Raw genomic sequence first — 13,284 nt, 5'->3', positions numbered from 1 at the left:
CTCTTGGTCCGAACTTATGTCGCCATTGAAGGTGATACCCAGACTTGACTGTGTACCAAGCTATGAAGTCATCAAATCCTTGGTTATTCAACGGAATTTTCAGAATGAGATGTACATCAACAACAAGGAATAGTAGATCATTAAGGCGAGAAATATTCCAAGTGCTAGAGGAATCAATGAGGTCAGCCACTTTACAAAAAATCCCGTCGCCTCTAGGAGTTAAAATTGAAAACTCTGTTGTGTACCCGTCGGCCCATGGACCATGGTGGTAGGAGCCCAAAAACTCTATTGAAACGTGAGCTCAGCCCATCTCGAAAGTTCGCTCACACGCTTCCTTCCTCAGCGTCTCTCGTCTCCACTGCGCTGCCTCCGTCCCCTAGCTCCAGTCTAGGGTTTTACCTCCGACCTCCCGCCCTCTCGCTCCCGGTCTCCGCAGGCCGGCTAGATTCGCCGGCTCTCCGCCCTCCCTCCGCCGTCCTGTTCTCCTGTTCGATTCCTATTGCTCCCGTCGCTGCGGCGGTGAAGTGCTGCCCGTGCCGGAAGACCTGACCCGAGGGCGGTGGGACGATGAGGCCGGTGTTCTGCGGCAACTTCGACTTCGACACGCGCCAGTCCGACCTCGAGCGCCTCTTCTCCAAGTACGGCCCCATCCGCCGCATCGACATCAAGTCCGGTACGCACCCCCCGCCCGCCCCTTTCTCCACTCTGCTTAGCTTTCCTACTTAGCTGCACGGTTGCTCGAATCTAAGAGACGAACGGAATGCCGCATGACCAATGGCGGCTGAGCATATGCTCTCTGTGTGCTACGAATTATTCACCGCGTGTATGCAGCAGCGCGCTTGTCATAATTGCTTTTGGCTCTTTATTACGCATAGCATCAGACACCTTACTGTCGATATTTCGGAGAATGATAGTACAGAATCCCTACTCAACGTATGTATTGCAGGCTACGCTTTCATATACTTCGAGGACGAGCGCGATGCAGAGGATGCAATAAGGCGGCTCGACAAAGCCGACTTCGGCCATGGCAGGCGCAGGCTCTCCGTAGAATGGTCAAGGGTAAAGCTTCATCTCCGTGCCCTCATGTGCTAAATTTGGTACGAGCTTCCGCTAATCGCTGCCGTGCTTACGTTCAATTCCTTCAGCAAGAGGAGCCAGTGCCCAAGAACCGCGACAGGCCGACAGGGGACGCCGTGAAGCCGACGAGGACCCTCTTCGTCATCAACTTCGACCCCCTCCGCACCAAGATTCGGGACATCGAGGAGCATTTCGAACCGTACGGCAAGATCTCAAACATCCGCATCAGGAAGAACTTTGCGTTCGTGCGGTATGAGACGCTAGAGGAAGCCAGTGCGGCTGTCAAGAAGACCGACAAGAGGTATGCTTTTGTCTCATACTATCTTGTCATTGGCCGTCCTCTAGTATGCATAGGGCTACACAATTTGTACTACAACTGGCTGTTGCACATGACAGTTTAGTTGCTACCCGATTCAGTACCAAATGCACATTCACTCAAGCTTTTGCTGCATCTAATAAGGCGCAATATCTTAGTTCTTATCTCCGTTTATCCGTTACATTAGGCTACTGGTGCTATACCCATGGATTGGGATGTAGTTGGATGGTCCTGGTCCTTACAGCAATTAGATTTGTGGAAAAATTAAAGCAACTAATAGTTCTGCTGCATGTTTATATACCCTCAAATACTCTCTACATTCTCTTCGCCAAGTTGATCTGAAATTTCAGAACCAGTAATTCTCTCCTAAATTTGTGCTTGTGTTTTTGGTATTGGACAAGTTTCGGGTGGCATTTTCCTCAGTTTCTGTTTCGTGAATTTGCACTCTGATTTCCTGTGCAGTGCTCCCTTGCAATGGAAGTGACTTTCTAGGTCTAAAGTTTCATTATGTTTCTTTGTTACTGAAGCTTTTATCATTGTTTTTCTACCTCTATTTCCCCGATAACAGGGATAACCCCTTCAACGTTTCTTCTGGTGCATATCAAACATAATATACAGCAAATAGAGAGACTGATTATTTTTGGGATCATAATTTTGTGGCTATTTCTTTTTTCGTGGCTATTTCTTCCTATGATGTATCTGTAACAATGTCGCTATTGTGCTTAACTGTGCGTGATGCTATAAAATTTTCTGTGTACACATTAGCGAATTGACATTATTACATCACATTTCTCATTACTGGGTGTTATTTTTTCCTGTTGCTGTGCAGCACAATATTGGACAGGGTGGTGACAGTTGAATATGCTTTCCGGGATGATGACAATGAAAGAGATGACAGATATGGAGATCCCAAACAAGGCAATGAAAGATATGGCAGTCCCAAACGAGGCAATGACAGATACAGTGGTCCAAAACGAGGCGATGACAGATATGGAAGTCCAGGAAGAGTGAGGCGGCGCGGTAGTCCTTACATGCGCTCCCCTAGCCCAAGGTACCAAAGGGATTACAGTCCAGATTACCATCCACGTAACCCTGGATATGACCGCCGTGATGGAGCACCATACCGTAGGAGCAGAAGCCCTGTCTATGCTCGTTACGACAGGGGCAGAAGCCCCGGCTATGGTCGTTACTAGGTAAGATTACTGAATTTCCCTACATGGTCAGAAAACTTTTTTTACCTTCTCCTGGTATAACTTCGAAGTGCTTATTCCATTCTGTGTCTCCATTATGGCGTGTTGTTATGTCATCCATCCCTATTGCTTGTACTGGATTGTGCTCTTGACCCACACTTCAAAATCTTCTGCAGCTGATTCGTTTTGAAGGATCATCAAGGGAATCGGATGGAGGCTCGGTACCCTCGACTCTGTTTCTTTGGCGTGCTAACAGAGACTGGCGAGGCTTGACACCATGATATGGCTGCCCTTTTTTTCTGTATCAACACCTACCGTATTTGAGATGAATAGTTACATCATGTATGAAGCTGTTTTGGGTGATTGGTACTAGAGCTGAGCTGATATGGATGATGTACGCCCGTACCGGGTTATTGCCTCTTAACGAACTCCTGAGATGAAGTACAAACCTGATTATTGCACTCTGATCAACGGCTGAATTCCGAGTACTCGTTTCTGTTGCGTTTCTTCTATGCCAGTTCATAATAGCATGTTGATACACAAACCAAGGTTCAGTAGTGGTAATGTTACAAAACATAGGAGCTGTGTTGTGGCCTGGCCAAGAAGATTGATTTGCATTTTTTTTCCCAACTAGTCGTTCGGATTTTCAGATTTGCAAATTTTCACTGAAGTTCAAATCTATACATGAATATCATTATCAGGATGAGGCCTAGTTTGGCAACAAAGTTTTCCTGAAATTGAAGTATTACAAAACTGAAGTATTTTTGTGCATAGGAAAAAATACTTCAGTTTCTTAATACTATAGTATTTCTTAGTTTGGGCAAAAACATCAAGGCGTTTGGGAAGTGTGTTTTACCATCCCATTGACCACGTTGGATGTACTACAGAGTATGATTTCTTTTGACATATAGATGTGTGCATGGCTATTGCATGCATGGTTTTTGGGATATGCACTGATTGCACTGGATTCATGCACGAAACTATGACATCAAGAGGCCGGTTCAATGGTTCATACGGAGACACTGCGGAGTGCCAGCCTACTTGATCGTTGTATGCCTATATGGACACCTTGACCGATAATGTTACGGCAAAGTGCCGCTGTTCCGTCCTGCCTGCGGCAACGAGAGCCGCCACCAAAGTCCCGCACAGAGCGGACGCAAGGAGATCAAGCTCTTCTACACAAACTCGCTCGCAGGACGTACGCCGGACCAAAACCAACGGAAATAGATAATGGATGAAGCGATCTGATTGTCAAGAATATAGGCTGCGGCAGCAGCTCAAAGTAGCGAGCGAGGCGGCAGTGTTTTTTTATCTCCTTCTCCGTTTTAGAAAAAAGAGGTCCGAAGTTGTTTTTGCAATACTTCAAAAATATCACAGTTTTAGGGATACTAAAGTATTAATATTCTAGCCGTAGCCAAACACATCAAAGTATTTAAAAACGTGGTATTTTTAAAAACTGTGGTATTACACAAATACTTCGAAAAAACTTTGCTACCAAACGCAGCCTGAGAAAAAAACGCCTTCAAACGGGTAGATTTATTGAACAGAAAAAATAGAAGCTGTGTTGGTGCGTTGGTCAAGAAGATTGATTTCAATTCTTTTCACAACTAGTCGTTCAGATTTTCAGATATACAAATTTACATTGAAGTTCAAATCTATACATGAATATCATTATCAGGATGAGAAAAAACGCCTTCAAACGGGTGGATTTATTGAACGGAAAAGTGAGCAGTTTTAGTACTTAGCCTGTCGTTGCCGCCCTCTCGTGTGCTGCTGCCGCTCGGGACCTTATCTCCGTCTCGCTCCGACGCCATGAACTCGCCGGCGCACTGCCCCGCCACCACCGCGTCCCCGCCTCTGCGCGCCACCCGCGCGCCGCTCGTCGCGATGGCCCAGCGCGGTGGCCGCGGGCGCAGGCTGCCCTCGTCCGCTCCAGAGGCCGAGCAGCCGGAGGAGGCGCTCGCCCGCATCCTCCGCACCGAGGCCGCCGTCTCGGGCGTCTCCCGCAAGGCCGCCGCCACCTCCGGCCAGCAGTCCACCTGCCTCTGGCCCCGCGCCGTCCTCGAGGCTCTCGACTCGGCCGTCACCTCCTGCCGCTGGGAGTCCGCCCTCGAGGTACCCTCCCCTCTCAAGCCCGTCCTCTCAGAAGCACAACCTGTTCGATTTGATGCTCATCACGTACGAATCGCTCTTCTCAGATCTTCGAGCTGATGCGGAAGCAGCGGTGGTACGAGCCCAAGTCGCAGACCTACGCGAGGCTGCTGATGATGCTGGGCAGGTGCCGTCAGCCCGGCCAGGCCACGGCCCTCTTCAACACGATGCTCTCGGAGGAGAAGCTCGCGCCAAGGGTGGACGTGTACACGGCGCTCGTCAGCGCCTACGGCAACAGCGGGATGCTCGACGAGGCGCTGGCCATCGTCGACCGGATGAAAGGCGCAGCGGCGGGCTGCAAGCCGGACGAGTACACCTTCTCGGTTCTCATCAACTGCTGCTGCAAATCCCGCCGGTTCGACCTCATCCCGGCGGTGCTCGACGAGATGGCGTATCTGGGGCTCGGATGCAACGTTGTCATCCACAATGGGATCATTGATGGGTATGGCAAGGCTGGGAAGCTGGAGGAGATGGAGAATGCGCTGTCGAACATGCTTGAGGGTGGGGAAAATGTGCCGGATATATACACGATGAACTCGATCCTCTGGGCCTACGGGGACCGTGGCAGGGTGGATGACATGGAGAAGTGGTACGGCGAGTTTCAGCTCATGGGCGTTGAGCCCGACACGCGGACATTCAATATCATGATGAAGTCTTACGGTAGGGCGAACATGCCTGAGAAAATGATGTCGGTGCTGAAATATATGAAGCAGCGCTTCTTCTCGCCCTCCGCTGCTACATTCAACATAATCATAGATTGTTTTGGAAGGGCTGGCAACATTGAGAAGATGGAGTACTATTTCAGGCTGATGAAGATTCAGGGGATGAAACCCAACCCGATCACCTACTGCTCGCTAGTTAATGGATACAGTAAAGCTGGGCTTCTTGATATGATTCCCGTAATCGTTCGACAGACAGAGAACACGGACGTTGTCTTAGATACTCCATTTTTCAACTGTGTTATCAGTGCATACGCCAAGGCTGGAGAAGTTAAGATAATGGAGGAAATGCTCCAGTTTATGAAGGACAAGAACTGTAAGCCTGGCAAAGTAATTTACACCACCATGATTCAGGCATATATCGCACATGGGATGGATGAATCTGCTAAGTTGTTAGAGTTGGAAGAGAGAAGATTTGATAACAAGCTGCTGGTAAGTCCCTTTGATTGTTTTTAGAATCTTAGTGAGCTCTAATTTTCCGGCGACTGTATTTTGTCATCGAACTACTCATTATTCATGTTTATCCATATTCCATGGTATTTACTGGTTATCTTGTTTTTGGATCAGGAGCAAGTTTCAGATGTTAGATAAGAAATAATGGGCACCACCATTTTTCGTGGGATTGGAGCAGTAAGATTTGTCTAAAACCGGATTGGACAACGGACATGTAATAGAGAGTGTGGTTAGGAGCCCAGTGGAGAATGTGGTTAGGAGTACAGAAAAAAATTTGATCACTGTAATCAAATTAATTCCATCAACATGAGACTCAGCGATCCCAGTTGGATGCCAATGACGAGGTAACTTGAAATTCATAACTTGTATATTGGATGTTTCTTTGTCTACTATATTTAGCTTAAGTGAAGTATATACTCTAATTATTTTTCTTTCCGTATCCCCATAACAATTAACAATATGGAATAAATAAACCAGTTATATGCCCTTTTGTGCTACCAGAGAAGGGAGTCTCACATGGATTAAATGCGCAAAGCTATTTAAACTTCCATCTGATCTGATTGCACAAGTACAAACCCAGGCGGAGGTAACTTACAATATCTGATAGTCAAATGGACTACGACACAACAAAGAGAATAGGTGCACCATTTAGTATTAATAGCACGGTTACTGAAGCAGACAGATGCAGAAAGGAGCACATATGCCACACATATAACAAGAAACAATTCCATAACAAGATAAGCAGTTCAAAAGAAATGGAAGCTTCAATCGATCAATCTGGAACTTCACTCAGTACCTCTTCAAAGCCGCCCGATTTAGATTCTTTGCTAGCTCAGCTCGCAGCTCCTCCACAAATTCATCCTTGTAGCCATTGTGGAACTCCATGAGCATGAATTCCTTGAGGCTTGGGAGAGATGGCAGCCCAATAAACAACCCAGTGCTGGCTTCGGAAGTCCAGTCGCGAAATTGCAGCAGCTCAAGCTTCGGTGTGGCTCCTTCTTCAAACTTGACAGATTTTAGGTTACCTAGGCGATCCAGCTCCAGCACCATAAGTTTTGGGAATGCGCCCCGACGAAAGTTGAAACCGACCTCTTTACCCACGAATGATTCCTTCCACAGGCGCAGAGTGGCCAGGTTCGGTATCTTCCCTAGGAGTTGTATGGCAGCATCGTGCTCCACTATCCTCGAGCTTCTTAGCCTCAGTTTCACGAGATTTGTGAGCCCCTGGATCCATTTTGGTAATTTTACGATGTTGCCATACAACTTCAGGCTCTGGAGATTTGCTGGAGGTGAGGAAACGTCATCTAAGCAGCCAGATAAACCAGGATATCCCAGTGACTGCACTAACAACGATTCCAAGCAGCTGAGATCAGCAACTGCAGAAAACAAATCTCGACTGTTTCTCTTGTTGACGCCAATAACTCCTAGCTTATGCAGCTGGTTAAGCTCTTTTATATCACGCAGAACCGCTTTTGCCCGTCTGATGTTGACAATACCCAATTTTTGCAGCGCTTTCAGTCTGCGGATCCCTCTTGGCACTGCAATGCCACGTGGACTTTGGCGCGTCGCTAGCAGAGGTAATACGTTGCAGCAGCACATGGTACATACATCACGCCTGTTCACGTCGACATCCATATCGATATCCATCTTCTCTTTCACAAACTGAGGTGCACAACATGCCACACAAAATGCCATTGAAGAGCAAGTCATAACACATAGCCTGTTTCTCATTACCTTGGGCAGATCTTTTTGACATGTTTCAATTTCAAGGTTGTCATCATCATTATCTTCGATGGCGCCACCAAAAATATTCTGTAGCTTACTAAGCTTGACGATGGTCTGTGGCAGCCCTATTATGCATGTGCCCGTGATATCTAGAGTTTGGAGTTGCCTCAGGTTACCCAATAAATCGGGTAGGTGATAGATATCCTTACATCCTCTTAGAGAGAGGTATCTTATGTGGAGAAGCTTCCCAATGTACTCAAGGTGATGGTCAACTACTCCTGATGTGCCTTCCAGGTCTAGCACTCGCAGCAATCTCATCTTGTCAGAAATGAAAAATGGTCTCCACTTCCCAAACACTGTTAATGACCGTATTCTGGACATGTCTACTATGCTCTCAAACTCAACTTGATCTCCCTCCCAGTTGCTGCTGATAGAGATATGGCGTATTTTACCTTGGCCGTTTAAGCTGCAATCCTTCTCCAGCCTGAAAACAAGATTACCCTCTGTTGACTTTGAGATGCCGATTTCACGGATCAGATCATGGACTTGGCAGGAGTCAATTCCTTTTCTACTATGAATTGACTGTTGATATGGCAGGATCATGCTCCTGCTTATCAGTTCCATAAAGTAATTGTCTGCTATTTCTTCCGCGGACTTGCCACGCCCCTCTCTTGAATAGCCCTCTGCAGTCCAGCGACGCACCAAGCGTCTTCGGCTAGCCTTGTAATCTTCAGGAAAGATGGCCATATACAAGAAACAAGATTTGAGATGATAGGGTAGACCATCATAGCTTTTATTAAGGACTGCAATTATGATCTCAAGCTCTGGATTCATCTCCAACTCGGCGCTTATATGCTCATTCAATTTCCTCCACTCCAGCACTGTTTTTGGTTGGTTTGCCAAGAAGCCACCTATGGTGACAATTGCAAGGGGAAGTCCATCACACTTTTTTAGGATCATATTTGCTTGTTCAACCAGCTCAGGATATTGCTCCTCCAAATATACGGTCTCCTTAAATATCTGAAAATGTACGATCAAGCTAATTAGTGCTTTAGAGTTAAATTAAGCTCGGTATATTGTGCAACTTACAATCACAGATTTCCATGTTTTAGGGTTGAGTGAATAGAGTCAGAAGTAGAAGATGGTTGAGTTTATTTCTATGATGACCACTACTACCAAGTCTAGCATCTTGTTTTTTTAGTAATTTTTGATACTTCTAATATCTGAGCAATGAAAAATCAGAAACCTAATTGGCACGAATAATAAAATATAATACTTTTTAACTGCCATGATATTAATGTGATATTGTATTTGTTTCCATGCTGTTCAAAGCTGAACAATTAGGTTAACAAAATCTGATGCATAAATTGTTGCATGACGAAGGATATTAGTAGTGTTGGAATGCCTCAAGTGCAAACAATGATTGTGGATCAACAACAGCCTTTCGAGGTGTGAATGTATATAGTATTGATCTTTTTGATTCAGATGATAAACCGATTGATTGCACTTTGATTTCAGGGGCCATGAGGAATGATAATCACATATGTCCTAGGTAGCCAGAATTACGCCAAATATTGAAGTTCAGGGTAAGTAGAATCTGTGTTGAATGTAAAAAATTATAATCAAACAAATGGATATGGTAACAGTCTGCGTGGTACCTTTTTAGTGAAGAGCATACGTGCGTGTTCATCTTGTAAAACTTCGAGCTGGTATATGTTTTGTTGATTTGCTTCTGAACAATGTTTTGCAACAATCTCTTCCCTTGTGGTGACTATGATCCGGCTTGCATTCTCCATTTTAGGTAACCTCCGTATTATGAGGTCCCATTCAACATTACATGATATATTATCGAGAACAATCAAGCACCTCTTTGTATCTAAATGCCTGGCCAACTCCTCCGTCAGCTCTCCAAGATTCATCAAAGGTAATGCTCTCTTTGTGGTACCCAACAAACCCGCCACATCCTTCTCAGCAGGTTCTGCGTCTAGCTGCATAACTATGCTCGCTAGGAGCTTCTCGAGCATGAACGGACGCATGACCGTGACGCAGGCACGCTTTTCAAATGTTCCACTGAGCTCTTGGCTCTGATAGATATCTTTGATCAGAGTGGTTTTTCCAAGACCACCCATCCCCCACACCGAGATGACCTGAAATGTTGAGCTAGCTTGATTTAACATTAGTTTGATGATGTCCGATTTTATGTTTTCTCGCCCTACGAGATGAGATTCCTCAAGAGCAGCCTCCATTGTTCTGATACGAGTTAGGCTGTTCCTGTCCGCAATGTGTCTTCTGTCCGCATCCATAGAGTCGCCAGTAGTGGGCAACATTATGGTGTTATCTTCATCTCTAGTGGCAATGACTCCGCTTCTGCTAGGCCCTGGTTTTGTTAGATCTTTTCCACCTGGAGAATCCTGGACACAGTCAAGTAGCGTTTAGCAACATTTTAGTACTGTACATGTTTAGATGGCAAGGAGGTCCGTTTCATTCCCTTGCCTTCCCAAGTAAAATCACAGTTTTGTTTATAAGTACTGCCTCCGATCCATAATAAGTGTCGGGGGTTTGGTTCAAATTTGATCCATAATAAGTATCGGGGGTTTGGTTCAAAAATTTGAACTAAACCCCCAACACTTATTATGGATCGGAGGAAGTAGCATTTTTCTCGGACACACACCAAAGTCTGCGTGATTTGTGTTAGAAGAAGGCACTAAGATGACTCAAGAGCACAAAAACGGAAAGCTCTCTAAGGTAAACAAAAAGGGATAAAGCAGAAGGAAGAAAAAAAAGGAAGAGAAAGAGCTAAAACTGAAACTGTACAGGGGGAGTGTGTTGTAACAGCTAGGCATCAGGGGGTTATGTTTTTAAATAAATAATAACAAAATTTCACATATGTAGTACTATATATATATAATATATGTCATGCTAATATACTTGTCTAGTTCTTAACGGCTTGACATAACTCTGAAAGTAATTAAGTAGGTGCAAGAAAGATAAGTGGCTTGAAACTTTGGATATTACCTTCTCATGGAAAGCATACATATTCTGACGAGAGGACAATTGCTTGAGCTCTGATACTATGCTCTCTTGCCCTGCACACAGGCTGGCGACTTCAATTTGCGACGTAGACAGCACGATTCGGCTGCCTCTCTTGCTGTTGGGAAAGCATGCTTTGATGTCGTCCCATTCCTCAATGGTTGACAGGCCAGTGAGCACAACCAGGTAACTCTTTTCATTCACATATCTCTTGTACTCATCTGCCAAATCTTGCCCTGTCTTCTTCTTCTGCATCAGAAGGTCAACCCCCACAGTTGCGCCAAACTGCTTGACTAAACTCTGGAGAAATTCATTAGGATCAATGGGATGGATCACCCTGACCCACGCTCGGCATGGAAAATTCAGCTTCACGTTTGGGCTTTCGTAGGCTGCCCGGATGGCGGACGTCTGCCCGACGCCGCCGCCTACTCCCCACACCGAGATCACTCTGAGATCATCGCCATTCGTGTTGATCAGTTGGGCAAGATCCACGCTTGCCCTGTCCTGCTGCCTCGTTGTGCTTCTCTCTTCGTTGATGCCAAACATGGTCGCATCGGCGGCGCTGCTACCGCCAATGATATTCCTGGAGCTGACCGAGCTGTTGATGAGCTGGTAGCACGTTTCTGTGGCTGACGTCCTCTACCTTGGCTCTGAGCTCCTTAATCTGCTTCGCCACACGGCGCCGGATCAGCACGGTGCGCGCGACATGCCACCAGGGCGTCCTCTCGAGACTAACTGCGAAGTCCTGGAGGCAGTCCTCGACGTCGTAGGCCACATCCCTGACCTGCTTCACCCATACCTTGACAGTCCTGTTGTTGTCCCCCCGCTCGTCATGGGCGGCCATAAGGAAAGCCTGCATCATCTCGAGTTCATCTGTGATGAAGGCCTGGTCATGCTGCACCCCAAGCTGCAACGCCACCTCCTCCGCCAGGGTGGACCGGGCATAGCTCAGCGCCCCACTCACCACGGACTTGCCGACACTCAGCACGGTTGCCTCCATTGATCAGCTGCGGTTGATGGATAGAGGCTGTGCTGCTAGCTCTGGCAGATTTAGATCCATGTACAAGTGCTGACTAATATGGCAGATGTGTAGGGCAGCTGCTGTACCGCGTTGGAGTTTTTTATTACTCATACCTACTGCCAAGTTGGAGTTTCTTACTCTGAAAATGAAGACGACGACTCCAGGCTGTGTTACGTCCTTACAAAGCTGTCACTCTTTTTTTTTCAAGAAAAGGAGGGTAAGTGGGAAACTCTCCCACTGTTTCACTTTCCAAAAAAACGAACTTATGAAAAAAAATGTCACTTCCAACACTTGAACATTCTTTTAAGTGCTACCAAAAAAATATGTCAATATAGCAATTTCTTGCATTGGTATTTTTCATAAGATATTATGCAATAGCATCTTCATACATCCGATGTAGCATACATGTAAGTCACCCCCATATCTAAGTCAACTAAGCTATAACACTTATCTATTCCATCCATTGCCTTGAATTATTCGTTTGACCCGGGCTTCAATATTCTCCCACAGCGGATTGATTTAAAGGGATCTCGAAGGGAGCCCCATGCCATGAAGGATTGGTACGCTCAACCTTTTTTTGGCCCTGCTGCAAGAGCGAGGGAAGCGTGATGCTATAGTTGCGCCTTTTCAAATCGACACCTTCTGCATTTGAGATGATTATAGTACATAGTTACATCCATGTATCCGGCTGATTTGAGTGATTGTTACAGAGCTGATGTGGGTGCTGTTCCAGGTTGCTGTTTCCTAAAAACTACTACGGTGGATCTTTTTTACTTTTCAATCTGACAAACCTATGTTTTTATTTTCGACAGCAAACCTGTTACTTTAGAGAACTAGTTTCTGCTGTGAATCACGTACTGGAATCACTTGGATCCATCTGTCTTTGAACAACGAACGTGAAAAGAGCTGAAAATGGACCTGTGTTTCATTTGTAAATTTTATTTATTTCATATTATCATACTTGGGTCATCATTTTTTGTACCGTTATCATAATTCTTTTTAGAGAATGCTCTAAGTTTAACCACCGCCAGAAAAGATTAAAAAGCTAAAATTTGGGTTGATCTGAGATACCCATCTGGCTGACGAGGCCGCTTACTTTGATCTCTTGAAATGGGTTGAGTTGTGGCCTCCCAAATTTGCCTTGAGACCAATGGGGCTAGATCCAAGGCTGGTTCTAGGTCGGCCCATTCTCATTCTGAGCTGTGATCCATTTTTCCAAATGGAGGTTGAGCTACATGTAACTCTTTATTTTCAAACACTCAAAATTCATATTTTTAGGTGTTAACAAATTTCAAACAAAATTCTATAGGCGAACATACTACAAAACCTATAAAATCTTAATATGATGAACTACTTTATATTCTGGGCTACACAAAAATAACAAAATCTGATTTTGTTATTTTTGTGGAGCCTAGAATACGAAGTAGTTCGTATTGAGATTTTAGATTTTGTTATTTTTGTGGAGCCCAGAATACAAAGTAGTTCGTATTGAGATTTTGCACGTTTGTAGTATACATCATTGGCTACCTCTAGAATTTTATTTGATATTTTTCTAAACCTCGAAATATGTTCTCTGGTTATTTGAAATTAAAAGGCTACATG

The 13,284-nt window shown here is 45.3% G+C and overlaps 2 protein-coding genes and 1 pseudogene across 2 annotated transcripts; 2 read left to right on the top strand and 1 right to left on the bottom strand.

Moving 5' to 3' along the window:
• Positions 1–558: 558 nt before the first annotated feature.
• Positions 559–2,586, top strand: LOC124694197 (serine/arginine-rich splicing factor RS31-like). The gene is made up of 4 exons (XM_047227214.1): positions 559–673; positions 947–1,059; positions 1,146–1,378; positions 2,223–2,586. Exons 1-4 carry the CDS (start codon positions 568–570, stop codon positions 2,584–2,586), a joined length of 816 nt encoding a protein of 271 aa, XP_047083170.1. The 5' UTR covers positions 559–567.
• Positions 2,587–4,395: 1,809 nt separating this feature from the next.
• LOC124694221 (pentatricopeptide repeat-containing protein At3g53170-like) lies at positions 4,396–12,595 on the top strand. Its single transcript, XM_047227234.1, has 6 exons — positions 4,396–4,698; positions 4,782–5,885; positions 6,021–6,250; positions 9,150–9,555; positions 10,728–10,847; positions 12,193–12,595. The coding sequence occupies exons 1-3, from the start codon at positions 4,396–4,398 to the stop codon at positions 6,042–6,044; spliced, it is 1,431 nt and encodes a 476-aa protein (XP_047083190.1). The 3' UTR covers positions 6,045–6,250; positions 9,150–9,555; positions 10,728–10,847; positions 12,193–12,595.
• Positions 6,696–11,661, bottom strand: LOC124701110 (annotated as a pseudogene).
• Positions 12,596–13,284: the final 689 nt, after the last annotated feature.

This window comes from Lolium rigidum, chromosome 3 (assembly GCF_022539505.1).
Source record: "Lolium rigidum isolate FL_2022 chromosome 3, APGP_CSIRO_Lrig_0.1, whole genome shotgun sequence".
NCBI classification, from domain to species: Eukaryota; Viridiplantae; Streptophyta; class Magnoliopsida; order Poales; family Poaceae; genus Lolium; species Lolium rigidum.
Note: the sequence above shows the minus strand (reverse complement) of the source record. Positions and strands in the feature narration are given on the sequence as shown.